General features: G+C 48.0%; 1 protein-coding gene and 1 long non-coding RNA gene across 28 annotated transcripts in view; one reads left to right on the top strand and one right to left on the bottom strand.

The window, feature by feature from the left end:
- Positions 1-20,139, top strand: part of NLRP1 (NLR family pyrin domain containing 1) — a 97,929-nt gene that overhangs the window by 30,494 nt on the left and 47,296 nt on the right. For all 26 annotated transcript variants that reach the window (XR_010110609.1, XR_010110608.1, XR_010110610.1 and 23 more), the window contains exons 5-8: positions 396-566; positions 12,257-12,427; positions 14,699-14,869; positions 17,246-17,335. Coding sequence is in view for 21 of the 26 variants with exons in the window: in XM_063598918.1 (XP_063454988.1) it covers positions 396-566; positions 12,257-12,427; positions 14,699-14,869; positions 17,246-17,335 (603 nt within the window). In the remaining 5 variants the exon portion in view is untranslated. The remainder of the gene's footprint in view (positions 1-395; positions 567-12,256; positions 12,428-14,698; positions 14,870-17,245; positions 17,336-20,139) is intronic.
- LOC117976418 (uncharacterized) overlaps positions 1-20,139 on the bottom strand; it is a 41,816-nt gene that overhangs the window by 5,398 nt on the left and 16,279 nt on the right. The window contains exons 3-8 of one of the 2 annotated variants that reach the window (XR_008621587.2): positions 17,138-18,430; positions 16,378-16,629; positions 16,001-16,133; positions 14,096-14,150; positions 10,202-10,238; positions 7,277-7,320 (exon numbers count right to left, since the gene is read on the bottom strand). This is a non-coding gene — a long non-coding RNA (uncharacterized LOC117976418). Of the gene's footprint in view, positions 1-7,276; positions 7,321-10,051; positions 10,239-14,095; positions 14,151-16,000; positions 16,134-16,377; positions 16,630-17,137; positions 18,431-20,139 lie in introns of both variants that reach the window. The other variant, XR_008621588.2, reaches the window with a different exon arrangement.

Here is a 20,139-nt window from a genome sequence, read left to right as displayed (position 1 = left end):
AATTTTTTTAAAAAAATTTTTTTCTTATCTGCAGTGCTCAGCACAGAGGCCAGGCCCTATGCTGAGCAGTGCAGATTTAAAAAAAAAAAAAAAAGACAAATGTCTGTCCCTGCCCTCAAGGAACTCCCGGACTGAGGCAGAAACAGACGCACGAGATGAACACTTCAGTGTGCTATGGTAAGGGCTGTAGAATGAGGAGCCACATGGAGGAGAGGGACCTAGCCCTGGGTGACAGGGGCAGACAGGCAGGGAGGGCTGGTCAGTACTGGAGATGGCACTACCCACTGTGGCCTGGTGCTCAGGGGGACAAAGCCCAACTGTGTTGTGCAGGGCTGGGCACCTCAAACCCCTGCCAGACACATCACATCTCTCCTGTCCTTCTCTCTCCCCGTCAGGTTCAGGTGGGTCCCAGTCACAGATGCCTATTGGCAGATTCTCTTCTCCGTCCTCAAGGTCACCAGAAACCTGAAGGAGCTGGACCTAAGTGGAAACTTGCTGAGCCACTCTGCAGTGAAGAGTCTTTGTAAGACCCTGAGACGCCCTCGCTGCCTCCTGGAGACCCTGCGGTGAGTCTGGCCTGGGTTCTGTTCTGAAGCAGGGATGGGGAAGAGATCCAAGGCAGAAGCTGAGTCTGGGCTGAGGGATTTGTCTTTGTATTTATCAAATATTCGTTGAGGTCTTCTCTGGCCGGGGTGACTTTAGTAAACAAACACAGATAGGATTTTTTGCTCATAAAAAAAAAAATTCCTTCATGAAGGGAGGTTTGAGGGAGGTCTGAAGAATACAGAGGATTTAACTAAGCGAAGCAGGAAGGAAAAAGTTCCAGGAAAAGAGAATAGCATGTACAAAGGCTCTGTGGAGAAGGCAGGAGGAGGCAGTCAAGAAACTGAAAGCAGGCCAGTGTGGCTGGAGGGCAGATAGCAAAGGGTTGAGATAAGGCTACAGATACCAACAGGAAGTAGACTATCCCAGGCTTGTGGGCCATGTTGGATTTGGGTCTTTTCCTGATGGTGTGGAATTTTAAGCAGAAGGTTGACAAGATCAGTACATTTTCAAACTAGAAACTGGCTGCAACATGAAAAATGGATTGGAAGAGTGCAAAAGTAGAGGCTGGGAAACCAATTAGTAAGAAAATTGCAGTAGTCCCTGCAAAGATGGTAATAGTTTGGACTAAGGAAAATTATAGTACTTTTAAATGTAAGAGACAGTCATAGCTTGGACTATGGTATTGGCAATGGATATGGAACAAAGTGGCTAGATGTAAGAGAGCTATAAAAGTAAAATCAACTGGGCTCAGTAATGGATTGAATTTAGGAAAAAAAGGAAGAGGAAGATATCAAGGATGATTTTAGGTTTCTGACCAAAGCAACTCATGGGATAGTGGCATCTTCATTAAGATGGGGAATACTAAAAGAAAAGTGATTGGGGGGTGGAATGTCATGAGTGTGATCTCATGCTTGCTGGTTTCAAGATCCTTTCAAGGTATCCAACTGGACCTGCCAAATAGGTATCAAATAAAGCTCTGTCCAAAGATAAGATGGCCCCATAAAACAAATCTCAACAAATCTGCAAGGACTGAAATCATACAAAGTATATTCTCTGACCATGATAAAATGAAATTAGAAATCAACAATAGAAGGAAAGTTGAGGAGTTCATAAATACACTGAAATTTAAAAACACACTCCTAAATAACCAAGGGTCAAAGAAGAAATCACAAAGGAAATTAGAAAACACTTTGAGAGGGATGAAAACAAAATCACAACATGCCAAAATGTATTGGATGCAGCTAATGCAGTGCTTAAAGGGAAGTTTATAGTTATAAATACATCTATTTAAAACAAAAAAAAAAAGCAAAGATAGAGCCAGACATGATGGCCCATGCCTGTAATCCCAAATCTTTGGAAGGCCAAGGCAGGACGATTGCCTTAGGCCAGGAGTTTGAGACCAGCCTGGGCAACATAGAGAGACTCTGTCTCTACAAAAACATAAAATAAAAAATTAGTTGAGAATGATGATGTGTGCCTGTTGTCATAACTACTTAGGAGGCTGAGACAGGAGGCTCACTTGAGCCCAGGAGTTCAACACTGCAGTGAGCTGTGATTATGCCATTGCACTTCAAGCTGGGCAACAGAGACAGACCTTATCTCTAAAAAAATTACTCAAAATTTTTTTAATTAATGAAAAAAAGAAAAGATACCACTACACACTTATCAGAATGGCCAAAATCCAAAACACTGACAACACCAAATGCTGGCGAGGATGTGGAAAAACAGGAACTCTCATTCATTGTTGGTAGGAATGCAAAATGAGACAGCCCCTTTGGAATACAGTCTAGCAGTTTTCTACAAAACAAAATATACTTTTACCATAGGATCCAGCAATCGCATTCCTTGATATTTACCAAAATGAGTTGAATACCTCTGTCCACACAAAAACCTGCACATGAATGTTTATGGCAGCTTTGTTCATCATTGCCAAAACTTGGAAGCAAGCTGCCCTTCAGAAAGTGAATGGACTCATAAATTGTGGTACAAACAGACAATGGACTATTATTCAATGCTAAAAAGAAATAAGCTATCAAGCTACACAAAGATATGGAGAAACTTTAAATGCATGTTACTAAAAGAAGCCAATCTAAAAAGGCTACATGCTGTATGCTTCCAACTATATGACATTCTGGAAGAGGCAAAAACAAGGAGATAGTAAAAAGATTAGTGGTTTCCAGGGCTTCGGGGAAGGGAGGAATTAATAGAGCACAGAAGAGTTTTAGGGCAGTGAAACTATTCTATATACTATAATCGTTCATACATATTATTTTACAGCAATCAAAATCCATAGAATGTACACCACCAAGAGTGACCCCTAATGTAAACTATGGACTTTGGGTGATGATGTGTCCATGTCAGTTTATCAATTGTAACAAATGTCACCACAATATACTAGTGTGGTACAGCATGTCAGCAGTGGGAAAGATTGTATGAGGGATGTGGGGACAGGGAGTATATGGGAACTCGCTGTACTTTTTGCTCAATTTTACTGTGAACCTAAAACTACTCTAAAAAATAAAGTCTATTGAAGAAGAAGAAAAAGAAGAAGCAGAGAAATCTCAAATCAGTAACCTAAACTTACACCTTAAGAATTTGTTTTCCTTAGGTCTTTCATGTTAGTAAAGAATTTTTTTTAAAAAGCAAACAAGGCCGGGCGCGGTGGCTCACGCCTGTAATCCCAGCACTTTGGGAGGCCAAGGCGGGCGGATCACGAGGTCAGGAGATCGAGACCATCCTGGCTAACACGGTGAAACCCCGTCTCTACTAAAAATACAAAAAATTAGCCGGGCGTGGTAGCAGGCGCCTGTAGTCCCAGCTACTCGGGAGGCTGAGGCAGGAGAATGGCGTGAACCCGGGAGGCGGAGCTTGCAGTGAGCCGAGATCGCGCCACTGCACTCCAGCCTGGGCGACAGAGCGAGACTCCGTCTCAAAAAAAAAAAAAAAAAAAAAAGCAAACAAAACCAAAAGCAAGCAGGGGGAAAGAAATAATAAAGACTAGAGTAGAGATAAATGAAACAGAGAATAGAAAACAATACAGAAAACCAATGAAACTAAAAGTTAGTTCTTTAAAAATACCAACAAAATTTGACACCTTTTAGCTAGACTAACTAAAATGTAAGAAGATTCAGATTACTAAAATCCGAAATAAAAATGGGGTATCACAATTGAACTTACAGAAATAAAAGGATTATAAGTGAATATTATGAAATATTGTAAGCCAACAAATTAGATAACCCAGATGAAATGGGCCAACTTCCAGAAAGACACGAATACCTAAACTGACTTAATAAGAAATATAAAATCTTAGTAGACTTATAACAAATACAGATATTGAATTAGTAAGTTAAAAACTTTCTATGAAACAAAGCCCAGGCCCAGATGGCTTTACTAGTGAATTCTACCAAATATTTAAAGAAGAATTAACACTTATATTTTCAAACTCTTCCAAAAATAGCAGAAAAGAGAACACGTGCCAATTTGTTCTATGAGACCAATATTACCCTGATACCAAAATTAGACTAAGATAACCAAAAGCATCACAAGAGAAAAAAAAAATCTGCAGGCCAACATCCTTTATGAATATATATGCAAAATTACATAACAAAATACTGGCAACATATAAAAAGGATTGTAGACCATGACCAAATGGGATTTATCCCAAGAATGCAAATTGGGTTTAACCTAGGATAATTGATCAATGTCATGCAAGATGTTAATAGAATAAAGAACACAAACCAGTGATTATCTCAAAGACACAAAAAAAGCATTTGACAAACCCTCAACACCTTTTCACATTGAAAACACTCAGCAAACTAGAAATAAAAGGGAACTTTATCAACCTGATAAAGTTGTTACCAGTAAAAAACCCACAGCTAACATTATACTTAATGGTGGATGACTGAGTGCTTTCCCCCTAAGATTAGGAATAAGACAAAGTTGTCTGTTCTTGCCATTTCTATTCAACACTGTACTCAAGGTTCCATCCAGAGCAATTAAGCAAGAAAATGAAATTAACAGCTTCCAGATTGAAAAGAAAGTAATTAAACAATTATTTGCAGGTGACATGACATTGTATGTAGAAAATCCTAAGGAATCTACAAATATTAAAATTAGGGCCAGGTGTGGTGGCTCATGCCCTGTAATCCCAGCACTTTGGGAGGCTGAGGTGGGTGGATCGCTTGAGTTCCGGAGTTCAAGACCAGCCTGGGCAACATGGCAAAACCCTGTCTCTACCAAAACTACAAAATATTAGCCGGGCGTGGTGGCACACGCCCACAGTCCCAGCTACTCAGGAGGCTGAGGTGGGAGAATCGCTTCAGCCTGGTAGGCAGAGGTAGCAGTGAGCTGAGATTGTGCCACTGCACTCCAACCTGGGTGACAAAGGGAGACCCTGTTGAAAAAGAAAAATAATAATAATAATGATTTCAGCAAGGTTTCAGGAGACAAGATCAATATACAAAAATTAGTTGTACTGCTATACACTAGCAATGAACAATCCAAAAATTAAATTAGGAAAACAATAAATTTAACAAAAGAAAACTTGTATACAGAGAACTACGAAAAATGGTTGAAAGAAATTATGTAAGACCTAAACAAATGAAAAGATGTCCCATGTTCATAGATTGGAAGACTTGATATTATTAAAATGACAATACCCCCCAAACTGATCTATAGATTCAACACAATCCCTAGCAGAATCCCAGCTGCCATTTTTGCAGAAATGGACAAGCTGATTCTAAAATTCACGGGCAAAAATAAGATTGCATGTCAAGCCTGGGGAACACCCCCACCCCAGTATTTAATGGCCAAAGAAGAGCCAACCAATAAGCCTGAGAAGGAGGGGCCACATAGATGAAAGGGACACCAGGAGAGAGAGGTGTCATGGAACCCAACAGAGCAGAGGGCCTCAAGGAGGTCAGCAGGGACTACTGCTGCTGGGAGGTCAAGTAAGATAAGGACTGAAATTTGTCCATTGGATTAGTGATAGGAAAGTCATGAATAACCTCAGCAGAAGTAGCTTATGTGGCATGAAGAGGCCAGAATGCAGACTGGAGTGCATTGAAGAGGGAGAAGGAGGTAAAAAATGAGACCACAAATATACTTTCTTCAAAGACTTTGATAGTGAAAAGGAGGAAAGCACTAAAGCAGAGGGGATGGTGGGCTGAGTAAATGTGTGTGTCTGTCCATCTGCTTACTTGCATTTAAGAAGGAAAAGATCTCAGTTTGAGAATCAGTGAGGAGGAGTGATAAAAGACACAAGAAGGAGAAGGAGTCATTGATGGCTCTCTATCCTCAGAGGGAGGAGGGAGGAAAAAGACTGGCCTTGGAAGAGGGAGGAAATGTCTCCTTTACTGTAACAGGAGGGGAGATGAGGACAGGGAAGAGAGAGGTAGAAACATAGGTTTCACTCTGAGAAGCTGAGAGGTTCCCATCTGATGGCTTCATTTTTCTCTGAGAAATAGGAATTGAGTTGTCTGCTAGGAGTGAGTGTGAGGGTTGAGGTGTTGGATGTTCGGAAAAGGCAAGAGCTTCAAATGGCCATAGTAGAGTGTGAGATCTCTGCCAGTCAGGCATTGCTGTGGCCCATGTGAGGGTCGTGGTCATGATTCAAGATGGCAGCCACCTACTCTGTTGCACAGGTGGGAGTTTGGGTGGAGAGTGGAAAGATAGCAGAATTCAGGGTTAGCCAGAGGAATGTGATGGAAGGTCAGAGGGTAAGAAATTCAGGATACTGCCAATGAAGGATCATGGAATCTAACCTACATTCCAAGGAAATTGAAGAAAAGAGAGTGATAAGAGATTGAAAGAAAGGAGATTGTAAGAAAGGAAAGCAATCAAGAGATTATTCATTGAAAAGGAGTTACAGTGGGAGAAGTTGAGCAGGCAGAGTAAGGAGGCAAGCCCAGCCTCGTGCTGTGACTTTCTGTATCCTTATGAGGCTGCTCTACCCACTCCTAAGACCTATCCAAGGAGAACCACCAGAGTCCAGTAAAAATGTTTTTGAGCAGGACTAAGGAATCCTGGTTCTACCTCAAACTTCACACCCCAGTAGGAAGACACCAATCTTCAATGTACTCTTTTTACGTTGGCATAAAATTTCACTATCTCAAACCCAAACACCTCCATATCTGTTAATTCCTTGGGCCTTCCAAAAAACACCCTGCAAAAATGGCAGAGCAGGGACAACTATTTCCATTTTCCATATATAAAGAAATGGGCTGGGGAAGGACATTCCCTGGAGCCAGACACACACAGGTTCAAATCTTGCCTCTAACAGTTACAGATTGAAAACTATGGGTAGGTTTCTTTAGCAAGTTTCAGTTTACTCATTAATAACATGGATTCACCATGTCTGTTGCACAAGGTGGCTGCAAAGTCAAAGGAGATCATGTATGCTATGTACTTAGGACATGTATGCTATGTACTTAGGGTCATGTATGCTATGTACTTAGGGTCATGTATGCTATGTACTTAGGACATGTATGCTATGTACTTAGGGTCATGTATGCTATGTATTTAGGGTCATGTATGCTATGTACTTAGGATCATGTATGCTATGTACTGAGGGTCATGTATGCTATGTATTTAGGGTCATGTATGCTATGTATTTAGTGCCTAAGTTGTCCTAAGAGGCTCAGAGAAATTAATGACTTGCCAAATTCACATAGTTAGCAGTGGGAGAGCTGGACACAACTCAGTGAGGACATGACCCAGCACCAACACCTACCTCCTCTGTATCAGGTAAGCCAGGGCCTGATTAATTCTGGCTCACTGGGGGTAGCACCATAAAAAGAAAGAAAATCTGGATCAGGCAAATGTGAATATTTCCCACAATAAAAACATCTCCATATGGAAGAGCGCACAGCCTTACACACGCTTGGATGCCAGACTACCCAAGACCCGCAAGCAAAGTCCTAACTATTGTATTTCTCTTTTTTTATTTACCTACATCTCCTCATTTCCTCCCCCTCCTCGCCCCTGATAACCACCATTTATTCTTTCTTTGTATGTATTTTGCTTTTTTAATATTTCACCCACAAGTGAGACCATGTAGTGTTTTTCTTTCTATGTCTGGCTTATTTCACTTTTGGATTTATCTTGAAATGCATTGAATAAGCTGGTGTCAGGAATTCTGGGGTTTTGTCACTAATGGCCTGTAAAATTGAGCACATTATGCAGACAAAGGAGAAATTGGTGGGAGTGGGGTTGGAGAGCTCAAAAAAGGAATGCCGGAAAGAGCAAGGTCAGGGGAGAGACCAGACAGAGGGTGTGGAATCGAAGACACATGAGGGTGGACCCTTGGCCTCCTCTGGAACAGAAGAGAAAGGACTATGTGATGACACAGGCAGCTGAGGACAGAGAGGTGGAGGGACATTGAGGGTTTTGGTTACCACAGCAGCAGCATCCTTTAAGCACTAACCTTCTGCCAGGGGCTTCCCTAAGAACATGGCATACATGATCTCCTTGGATCTTTGCAGCCAGCTGGTACAATAGACATGGCAGATCCATGATACTGATGAGTGAACTGAAACTTGGTAAAGACATCTGCCATAGTCTTCAACTTGTAACTGACAGAGGCAAGATTTGAATCCATCTCTGTCTAGCCCCAAAGCCTGTGCCCTTCACCTGCCCACTGGGGTCACTGCTGCCCAGGGTCAGATGGCCTGAGCCTCCTCACAGAGGTCCAATACCAAGTGTCTTCACTGGGGCTTGGGAGTGGGTAGGATTGGAGGAGGGAAGTCCACACAGCACAGCTTGTAATGGTAAGTTGTTTAAAAATAAATAAAGCCCCAAGAGAGGCACATTTGTTTATACTGAGATGAGTCCTGGGGGCAGGAACATGCCTAGTGAAAATGAGCTTGTCAACAAGCAGGAAATCAGATAAGCCAGGTGGGTAGAACCGACCACCCAGGGAGAGAGTGGGCTGGCAGGAGACAGCCATCTGGGAAGTAGGCCCTCAGCTGTGAGATGCCAGCCACAGGCAGTGAGCACAGAGCCATATCTGCCAGCTGCGTCTGGACGTCCTTGGGCCACACTCTGCAGCTCAGGGTTGGAAGCAGAGAAGGAAGACAGTGATTGTCCAGGGAGATGTTACCGAGGGCCTGGTGCACTCTAAAATCCAAGTGCTCTACAATGCCACATACTGAGTCATGTGTGTGTGTGTCTGTGTGTATGTCTGTGTCTGTGTGTCTGTGTGTGTCTGTGTGTCTGTGTCTGTGTGTGTATGTGTGTCTGTGCGTGTCTGTGTCTGTGTGTGTGTGTCTGTATGTGTGTGTCTGTATGTGTGTCTGTGTGTCAAAGTGTGTGTGTCTCTGTGTGTGTGTCTGTGTATCTGTGTGTGTGTGTATCCGTGTGTGTCTGTGTGTGTGGGTGTCTGTGTCTGTGTGTGTGTCTGTGTGTGTGTGTGTGTGTCTGTGTGTAAGAGAGACAGGGGGAATTGGGGTTTCGTTCTGTCACCTAAGCTGGAGTGCAGTGGTGTGATCATGACTCAATGCAGCCTCAAACTCCTGGATACGAGCCATCCTCCCACCTCGGCCTCCAGAAGTGTGGGGATTACAGGCAGGAGTCACCACACCTTGCCAGGATGTGTGTTTAATGCAGCTGACCTTAAATTCCTGGCTGGATAGGAAAGTCCAGAAGGAAGCCAGAGAAAAACAAAGGGGAAAAGTAGGTCTTATGAGAGCAAGGAAAGACAGAGATTTTTGGAGGGGATGGAGAGTGGTATTTGAGTCCAACCAGAAGGATAACCAGGCCCCACCTTCAGCCTCCTTCCTCCTCACGCACAGCCGCTCCCATAATCATATCAGATGGCCGCTCCCACAGTGTCTGCCAACCCTGCATCTGCAGCTCCAGACCCAAACCCAACACCCTCCTCTGAGGTGTCCCAGAGGCTCCTGAAATTCAGCATATTCTTACCTAGACTCTCCTCCCTAACTAAAAACAAACGGTTCCTCCTCTCAGAACCAACTGCATCATTTTCAGGACCCAATACAAAATGAAAATGCAGTGTCCTAGCTCAAAAGTCAGGATGAAAGTGCTGTTAAAGGTACTACGATACAGAGCTTTTTCTTTCTTCCATAGTTTCTCTCTCAACCTATCACAGTGTATTTTATTTGCTATTTAACAATGCATTCCCTTGGGCACTGGGACACTAGCAGTGTTTGTCCAGACCCTCAAAGGTGCTCGGAGGCCTCTCCACAGCTCAGCATGTGCACATGGTGCACCAGATGCAGGGTGCCTCTCCCACAAGTCACCAGATCCAGGCACCATGCCCCAGAGTGGGTAAAATGTCAAGCCAGACATGTCTCCTTCCCATGGGCTACCACCCCAGCTTAAAGCAGATGGGAGACCCTCCAGGGTATTGCCAGGATGCATTAGGTATCTAGATCAGTGGTGGGGGAGATTTGCCCCCACCAAATCACCAAATGTGCCATGATGCTGCCCCCCCAAATCGAGAAAGGCTGCCACCTGCCCTGCCCCAAGATGCCCCACCCCAACCTACCCATGCCTGATCCAGGCCCCCACCAGAGATAAAGGGTGGCAATAATCACTGGGCTGAGGTTGAGTGGGGGCCCCACAACACTCAAATGCAGGATGACCAAGAACTATTTCCCCTAGAGGGAGGGAGGGAGGTGGCAGGAGATGGCATCACCTATGAGCTGAGGCTCCATGGTCCCATCAGACTTCACCTACAAAACACAAATTTAAAGACAAAATTATTAAGAAATTCAAGATGGCCACCACAGAGCATTAACCCCCCCAATCTAGAAGGGTCCTTCTCACACCCCTGCCAGTTCCGGGTCCTTCTGAGCACGGGGCCCTGTGCAACCACCCTGGTTGTACACCAATGAAACTGACACTCTTCTAACATCTACTTTCTCAGTAAGTGACAGCAGCTTCTACTCTGAATCCAACCTAGAGGCCTCCCTGGACTCCACTGAGTGCCACAGGGTCTGCTCCAAACATCTCCCGAAGTTGCTGCTCTGACAGTTGCTCATCCTCCCCCACAGACCCCTTGCCTCCTGCCTTTCCCCACCCAGCCACCTCCACTTCCTCAGGGATCTTGCATTTTTTTTTTTTTTATTTGAGATGGAGTCCTGCTCTGTCACCCAGGCTGGAGTGCAGTGGCATGATCTCAGCTCACTACAACTTCCCTCAGGGATCTTTCTAAAGCAATGCAGAGACCACATCACTGCTGTCCTCAGGAACTTTCATGGGCTCATCACTGCCACAGGGAAATAGGTCTAAACATCTTATAATGACATCCAAGACCTACTACTATCTTGCTATTTTCTAGCTTTACCCTCAGACTTTCTCTCTACCTGGGTAGCCTTTACGCTAACGTCACTATACTAACCGCGTGCTGTGATTTCACATCCGCCCTACCAGCCACACGTGCCCCTGCCTCCGCCCTCACCTCAGTGAATCACTCATTTAAGTTTCACCGTTTCCTCCCTGCCTTGGCAATCAGTCATTCCTCTGCCTTCAGCTGCACCTGACTTGCCCCTCTTTTGAGACTATTTCATTCATTTATTTACTACATACTTACTAAGCACCTACTGTATGCTAGACCCTGCTCTGGGCACTGGGATATGACTAGTAATGAAAATGGGGCTGGGCACGGTGGCTCACGCCTGTAATCCTAACACTTTGGGAGGCTGAGGTGGGTGGATCACCTGACGTCAGGGGTTGAAGACCAGCCTGGCCAACATGGCGAAACCCCGTCTCTACTAAAAATACAAAAAGTAGCCGGGCATGGTGGCAGGCGCCTGTAATCCCAGCTACTCAGGAGGCTGAGGCAGGAGAATCACTTGAACCCAGGGCGCGGAGGTTGCAGTGAGCCGAGATCACGCCACTGCACTCCAGCCTGGGTGAAAGAGCGAGACTCCATCTCACAGAAAGAAGGAAGGGAGGGAGGGAAGGAGGGAGGGAGGAAGGAGAGAGAAAGGAGGGAGGGAGGGAGGAAGGAAGGAGAAAGAGCGAAGGAAGGAAGGAAGGAAGGAGAGGGAGGGAGGGAGGGAGGGAAATGGGCAAAATTCCTTCCTCAAGGAGCTTACATTCTAGTTGGGAGGGAGGACAAGAAGCCAAATAAGTAAGTAAAATATATTGTGAGTGACGTGAGCTATAGAGAAAAGTAAAGCAGAAAGAAGCAGGGAGTCTGGGGATGGGTGTGCAATTTTAAGCGGAGAGACGAGGCAAGATGTCACCAAAGCGACTTCCTTCTGAGCAAAGACCTGACGCAAGTGGAGGAGCACCCCATGAGGTGTCAGCACCAGATTGTTCCAGGCAGAAGAAGCAGCAGAAGCAGCAGGTGCAGAGACCTTAGGTGGAACTGTGCCTGGGGTGTGGAAGGAAGAGAGAGAAGGGCAGTGACTATGGACCTAAAAGAGATTAGAGATGAGGACAGAGATGATGAGGATCCAAGTCCCCAGGGCCCTGTAGACCAGGAAAAGGACCGTGAATTGTATTCTGAGTAATATGGGAAAACATTGGAGGGTTTTAATCAAAAAGAATCAAAAAACTAACTGTTATGTGTTTCTATGTCTATCCCCAAGTACCATGTGCATTTCTGGGGCCTGGGAGGGTTTTCTAGACCTCTGCCTGGCCCACAGGCCTGGTGCATAGTAGGTGATTAATGGTTGCTTATGGGTGTTTGTTGAATCAACAGGTGAGTAACCTCAAGACCATGGGTGTGTGTCTTCCACAGGTTGGCTGGCTGTGGCCTCAGAGCTGAGGACTGCAAGGACCTTGCCTTTGGGCTGAGAGCTAACCAGACCCTGACCGAGCTGGACCTGAGCTTCAATGTGCTCACGGATGCTGGAGCCAAACACCTTTGCCAGAGACTGAGACAGCCGAGCTGCAAGCTACAGCGACTGCAGTAATTGTTCTTGGTGGGCAGGGGGAGGTGGAGGGAACTGCCTGCCACCATGAAGCAGGCAGAGGGTAAGAGCAGAGAGAAGGTGAGACCTGCTTTGTGGGAGTGGGAGGAGCCTACAGGATCTCAGCCAGGCAGTAGAGGCTCAGGAGGAAGCTCATCCACCCTTGGACAGAGGGAGGGGGCCTCCAGGCTCCAAATACAGCAAGAGAAGCCAAGTCGAGTCAAGGGACGTGAATGCAAGGTGGGGACAGGGGGCAGAATTTGTGGCCATTTTCACAGACTACCACAGAGGATGATGATAATCGTGCCCACTTCATAGAGCTATGAGGATTGCAGCAGTGTTTTTCTATTCTTCTCCTGTTCCCACCAGCTGTGATCTGCCTAGTAACAGGTCCTCTTACTTGGCATGGGGTTCTGCCACGGAGAGCTGAAATCACTGGTGTCCACTTAGTTCGATTTTCTATCTCATCCGAGGGGACAGAGCCATCCCCCCCTCCACCATGTAGAAACAAGTGAGGCGCTCTGGCTCATGCCTGTCATCCCAGCACTTTGGGAGGTCGAGGCAGGCAGATCACTTGAGGTCAGGAGTTCCAGACCAGCCTAGCCAACATGGTGAAACCTTGTCTCTACTAAAACTACACAAAGTAGCCAGGCGTGATGGTGGGCACCTGTAATCCCAGCTACTCAGGGAGCCTGAGGCAGGAGAATTGCTTGAACACAGAAGGTAGGCATTGCAGTGAGCTGAAATCACCTCATTACACTCCAGCCTGGGCAACAGAGCGAGACTCCTTCTTAAAAAAGAAAAGAAAAGAAACAAGAGTGCATAGTTCCCTCTCCCTGGTCCTGCTGGGCCTCCTCCCTTGATGCACAAAGTTATACACACCCCTCTGTGCACCCGCTCAGGGGGCTGCCTTCAGGGTCTTCTTTTGTTTCTGCCCAAGCCCTGAAATATCCTTGTTTACACCTTGCGAGATCTTTGTTCACACATCACACGTCCCTTCCTTCTTCCCAAGGCCAAACCTCTCCCCTTCCCAAGGCTATTGCCTGCTTCCCCATTCAGTAATCCTGATCAAGAGTTGATGGGAAGGGGGCATGGGAAGGGGAGACAATGAGGATCCTCTCCTAGTATCAGGGGTCGGCGATCCCTGGTCGGCTAGGAAGTCGGTAACACTTGTCAGATTTAATCCTCACTACATCTACAGAAGACAAGATTGGATCTCGGAGAGATTCATTATTTTCCCAAGGCCACATAGCCAGGAAGTAGCTGCACCAGGATTTGAAGCCAGGTCTGACCTCAAAGCCTGGTTTTCCATTTTCCCTGTTCCCTCTCTTAGCGAAGGCCCTGGAATGCTTTGTGACATTTACAAGCTTGGACTGCAGCTGGGTCTGAGCAGACCCAGCTGGGAGAGCCAATAGTTCTAGAAGCAGGGCTGAGACCCCAAGAGCAGAGGATCCCCAGACAGGAGATCCCCCAGAGAGAGCCTACGTATATACAACATACAGCAGGTACATAGCCCTTTTCTGGCATAAATGGTAGCACAGCACAAACTCTGCCCTGCACTTTGCTTTATCAGTTAAAATATATCTTGGAGATGGTCCCACATCAGTACGTACAAAGTCACATCATTCTTTTTAATCACAGCATGGAATTTCACTACATGGACTTACCATCATGTTTTTATCCATCGCCTATTATGAGCAGCCAGATTGTCTCCAGTGTTTGCTGTAAACAGGGCAGCAGTTAACATCCCCCAATGCGTCCTGAGACCCAGCATATTATCTGTAGCTTAACTTCCGAAAAATGGAACGGCTGGGAAAAGGGTATGTTGCTAATTTTGCCCTCTAAAAAGGCCCTACTGGCCGGGCACGGTGGCTCACCCCTGTAATCCCAGTACTTTGGGAGGCCGGGGACACAGAGCGAGAACTCGTCTCAAAAGAAAAAAGAAAAAGAGAAAACAGATAGACCCAGGTGTACAAGTGGGACATTGAGTAAGTTACTCATCCATGTGGACAGAGTGAGGGGACTGGATCAGTGTGAATCACACAGGATTGAGAAAGGGTAGGTGCCGGCATCCTGAGGGGTTCCGTGGCTGCAAGAGGAAAGTGAAAATCTCTCAGGTTACCGCAAGCCAGGAAAGTTTGTATCTTCTCTGCATGTCATCCCAGACCCTCAAAAGGCCACAGATGCTAGGAAGGAAGATCAGACCCTAGTTACCCTGAAGAGCGAGCCCTCAGGACAATGACCTGGGCTGGCTTGTATCTTTCCTGCAGGCTGGTCAGCTGTGGCCTCACGTCTGACTGCTGCCAGGACCTGGCCTCTGTGCTTAGTGCCAGCCCCAGCCTGAAGGAGCTAGACCTGCAGCAGAACAACCTGGACGACGTTGGTGTGCGACTGCTCTGTGAGGGGCTCAGGCATCCTGCCTGCAAACTCATACACCTGGGGTAAGGCCCTGTGGGTCCCTTCTGGGCAGAGGGAAGAGGGTTGGGGGGGTGTCGGACAGGGGATGGAAAAAGGACTGATAAATGCATAGCCAACCCAAGTTTCTTACCAGCTCTACCACTTACACTGTGTGACTTGGACAAGTCGCCGAATTCTCTGGGACTCTGTTTCCTCATCTGTGGAATGGGAGTATCATACCCACTTCATGGATTGTAATGAAATAAAATGTATATAAAAACAAGGACAGGCGGGGCGTGGTGGCTCACGCCTGTAATCCCAGCACTTTGGGAGGCCGAGGCGGGTGGATCACTTGAGGTCAGGAGTTCACTTGAACCTGGGAGGCGGAGGTTGCAGTGAGCTTAGATCACAGCACTGCACTCCATCCTGGGCAACAGAGTGAGACTCAGTCTCAAAAATTAATTAATTAATTAAACAAATAAAATAAAAACAAGGACAGTGCTAGGAAGAGAGTCGGGCATGATCAAATGATAACTATTACTGAGGCTGCATGCTCTAGGGGACGCTCAGGTTCCCCTCACTCCAGGGCAGCGCTTCATTCATTCATTTACTCATTCATTCATTCACTGAGTGCCTCCCGTGTGTAAGCACCAGACCAGGCCTTGGGGTACAATAGTGACCAGACAGACATGGGCCCTGCCCTACTGAAGCTTCTACTCTAGTGGGGAAGAGATGGACATTGGTCACCTGTAAATGCACAAGTCTATATTTATGAGCTCTGTGGAGTGAAAGGAAAGTACAGGGTATTATGAGAATGTAATATTGAGGGAGGATGGGATTTGATCGAAGGGCCAGAGAGGACTTCCCTGAGACAGTGACGTCAGGCTGAGGTCTGAAGGAGGAATAGGTACCCAGGCCAAGTTGGGGAGAGTATTCCAGGCCTAGGGATGGTGTGGGGAAAGGCCCAGAACAAAGAGGCACTTGAGCCCCGGAGAACTGAAGGACCCTGAGTGGCTGGAGTGGAGTGAGCCCCCAGCCCTCACTTCCCATCCCGTAGGCCCCAGAGATCCTTGCCCTTCCCCGAGGAGCCACCCCCACACTATCTCTGGGCCACTTCTGCTCCCCTCCACCTCCCTGGGAGCAAGCCCATGAGTGGCTTCTGTCTTGACACTTACCCACGGCTCCTGCCAGGGGCCCTGCCACATCTCAGGGAGCAGACAGGGGCTCCAAACCCCCACATCCAGAGCCTTCTCAGAGGGGGTCCGGGAAGCCTGGGCCTCGGGCTTTCCTCAGCCAGGCCTCCCAAACCTAAAGAAGTGGTCAAGGCAGAATAACAGAAATAAATAGTCTACATTTGGGTTCTCCTGTAGCTGACACTGGCTATCTACAACCATGGGAACTCCATCCCAAGGGGGCAGCACCTTTGCACCCCAGCCTGCTGCTCCCCACTGAGTATTTTTGGCTATCACTACCTCCCTTATGCTGAAGAGCCTTTCCCCAGAGCTTGGCCATGGCAGGCAGATATGGCTTCAGGCCCCAGCTCAACACTTACCTGTCAAACCTGGGCTGCTTCCGAGGGGGTTTGCTCTCTAGAGTCCCGAGTAGGTTTCCACCTCCTTCCCTCCTGGAGCCGGGACTTAGTTGAGAAGAATAACCTTCTACTTCAAGGTCTGCGCTCCTCCCCAGGGGAAGAACAGCTCTAACAGCAGTAGGGGAATGAATGCAGAGCCCTTCGCAGAAGACAGGGTCTTTTCACCGCCTCCTTGTCTGGGCCTCAGAACAGGCAGGGCAGGATTGATTCATCCTACGTGGTAGATGGAGGACACAGAGACCCAGAGAAGACAATCAGCATCTCACATCTGGCAGAAACCCCAGACCACAAGGCCTGGGAGGATGGAACCAGGACTCTCTCTTCCCAGCAAAACTTCCGACCACTGGGAAGAAAATCCCAGGACCCAGGCCTGAGGTGGTCATTTTGAGGCCATGGGGAAATCCCTGGCAGCCGGCTGTAGAGACAGCCTCTGCCAGTGAGAGCCGCCTCACCCAAGGCCACATCTCCTTCCTGGGGAGGCCCACATCCGATGACTGGCCAATGTTGGGGTAGAAAGGCCCAGCCCCTCAACCCAACTCCTTTAAACAGCTCTAAAGGATCATCTCCCAGAGTTGGCTGAGGCCTCCATTGGAGACTGCCTCACAGCCCACGTCTCCCCGATTCCCTCCCTTCCCTTGCCCTGGCATTGACCCAAGAACACACCCTAATGAATCTCCTCACTGTACCCTCCTCCTCAGAGCCTGGCTTCCAGGAAACCCACCCTGCGGCCGCTGCCTCAGAAGGTGACAGGTCCCGGGATTCTGGGCCCTGGGGACCTGGGGACCACATGGGGGATCCCAGGAGGACCCGGCTCCCTTTGTGCTTTCAGGCTGGACCAGATGACTCTGAGTGATGAGATGAGGCAGGAGCTGAGGGCCCTGGAGCAGGAGAAGCCTCAGCTGCTCATCTTCAGCAGACGGTAAGGGGGGACCCAGAACTCCCTCTGGCTGACCCAGGCCCAGGGCTGAGCAGGAGACAGGGAAAGAGCCATGGGGTGAGAGACGAATACAGCCAGGGAGAAACCCAGACACCGCAGCAGCCAGAGTGAGGTGCGCTTGTCAGTGCAAGTAGAATCAAATCCCCCCTTGCTTCAACTCTTAACGTTAGACAAACAAGGAAAGGAAAACATGAAAAAGTAAGTGGGCTAAAAAATTAGCCAGGCGTGGTGGCAGGTGCCTGTGGTCCCAGCTACTCAAGAGGCTGAGGCATGAGAATAACTTGAACCCAGGAGGTGGAGGCTGCAGCGAGCCAAGATCGCGCTACTGCACTCCAGTCTGGGTGGCAGAGCAAGACTGCATCTCAAAAAAAAAAAAAAAAAAAAGCCAGGCATGGTGGCTCACGCCTGTAATCCCAGCACTTTGGGAAGCTGAGGCAGGTGGATCATGAGGTCAGGAGTTCAAGACCAGCCTGACCAACATGGTGAAACCCTGTCTCTACTAAAAATACAAAAATTAGCTGGGTGTGGTGACGCACGCCTGTAACCCCAGCTACTTGGGAGGCTGAGGCAGGAGAATCACTTGAACCCAGGAGATGGAGGTTGCAGTGAGCCAGGATCGCGCCATTGCACTCCAGCCTGGGTGACAGAACAAGACAACATCTCAAAAATTAAAAAAAAAAAAGAACAAGAAAAAGTCAGTGGGTGGGTGAGCCAGCGAATCCCCTGGACCCAGCACAGCATGATACCAAATGGCCTCTAGTCCAGGAATCCTTCCATGAAGAACAGAGAAGGTTTGGAACAATGAAAGCGATGATCACAAGAGGGAGATAAAGACAGAGAGAGAGAGCGCCTGTGCCCTGGGAAAAAGACCATCCTCGCCATCACCGTCACCCACCACCCTCACCACCACCACCACCACACACACCCCTGACTTGAGGGGCAAGCCCCGGGGGCCAGGAAAGTCCATCTTCCCTTCCCCGAGGAATCTGCTGCAGCTCCCGCATTCTCCCAGTTGGGTGCATTTCCACCTGACCATGAAGCTCATCTGTCCCCAGGTTCCTGGCTGCTGTGGCTCACCTGAAATGGAAGGAAAACAGCTCCTAGGCTTAAGAGGAGCCATTTATTCATTGAACAAACATTCCCTGCAGACCCACTATGTGTCAGGCACTGTTTTGGGATCTGAGGACACAGCAGTGAACAAGAAAGACACAACCCAACCTCCAGGAGCTTAGTCCAGCAGGGAGACAGGCACGGGTTATCCCACGAGTGTCTGTGCAAATGCACCTGGGGTCAGTGTGAGTGTACCTATGGGCCTATTTGACCTGGTCAAGAGGATCTGGGCTGAGGTCTGAAAGACAGGACAGGTTGGCTGGGCCCAAGAAGGGGTGGAGTCCAGGCAGAAGTAGAGGCTCTGAGAGAGAAAAGAGTTTAGCCCCCTGGAGGAATGGGAGGCCAGGCGTCAGGAGCAGCTACTCAAACTGTGATCCGTGGACCAGCAGCATGAGCATCACCCTCACTGGGAGCTCGATAGAACTGCACATTCTCAGGCCCCACTCCAGACCCACTGAATCAGAATCTCTGGGGTGGGGCCCAGGAATCTGTGTCTTTTTTTTTTTTTGAGACAGAGTCTCGCTCTGTCACCCAGGCTGGAGTGCAATGGCATGATCTCGGCTCACTGCAACCTCTGCCTCCCAGGTTCAAACCATTCTTATGCCTCAGCCTCCAGAGTAGCTGGGACTACAGGCGCATGCCACCACACCCGGCTAATTTTTGTATTTTTAGTAGAGACGGGGTTTTACCATGTTGGCCAGGCTGGTCTCAAACTCCTGACCTTGTGATCTGCCCGCCTCAGCCTCCCAGAGTGCTGGGATTCCAGGCATGAGCCACCGCGCCCGGCCGAATCTGTGTCTTAACAAGCCTTCCAGATGATTGTTGAGCACACAGTTTGAGAACCGATGGACTAGAGGTCAGTGAGCCAGGAAAAAGTGGCCCAGGTGACATTGGAGGGTGACAGAGGCCCTGGCAAGCCCTTTTGGACTATGTTAAAAACTTTCCATTTTCCCCCAGAAGCAATGAAGAGACATTACAGGGTTGCAGCAGCCAAGTGATGGGTCAGGTTCCTATTTCAAGATTGGCTGCTGTGTAGAAAATGGGCGGCAGAGGGACCCGAGCAGAAGCAGGGAGACCTTTCAGAGGATGCTGCAGTGGTGCGGGCCACAGAGGCCAGGGCCTGGGACTCAGGTGGAGGTCATGGAGGTGGAGCGAAGACAATAGAAAGAAGAGCTATTTGAGAGGTGTTGTCAAGGTGATCAGCTCTTAGGGTGGGCGAGGAAGGAGTTGGGATAACACCCCAGCTCTAGCCTGGATGCATGGGTGGATGGAGGCTGCTCACAGAGACAGGGACCACAGAAGAACCACAGGATTGAGTTCAAATTCGGATGGAGTTTTTTTGTTTGTTTTGTTTTGTTTGAGACAGGGTCTGGCTCTGTCACCCAGACTGGAGTGCAGTGGCATAATCTCAGCTCACTGCAACCTCTGCCTCCTGGGCTCAAGTGATCCTCCCACTTCAGCCTTCCAAGTAGCTGGGATACAGGTGCATGCCACCATGCCCAGCTAATTTTTGTATTTTTGGCAGAGATGAGGTGGAGAGGTCTCACTATGTTACCCAAGCTGGTCTCGAACTCCTGAGCTCAAGCTATCCACCCATCCCGGCCTCCCAAAGTGCGAGGATTACAGACATGAGCCACTGCACCCGACCCGAGGAGGAGTTGAATTTTTAGTGGGAA

This window comes from Pan paniscus, chromosome 19 (assembly GCF_029289425.2).
Source record: "Pan paniscus chromosome 19, NHGRI_mPanPan1-v2.0_pri, whole genome shotgun sequence".
NCBI classification, from domain to species: domain Eukaryota; kingdom Metazoa; phylum Chordata; class Mammalia; order Primates; family Hominidae; genus Pan; species Pan paniscus.
Note: the sequence above shows the minus strand (reverse complement) of the source record. Positions and strands in the feature narration are given on the sequence as shown.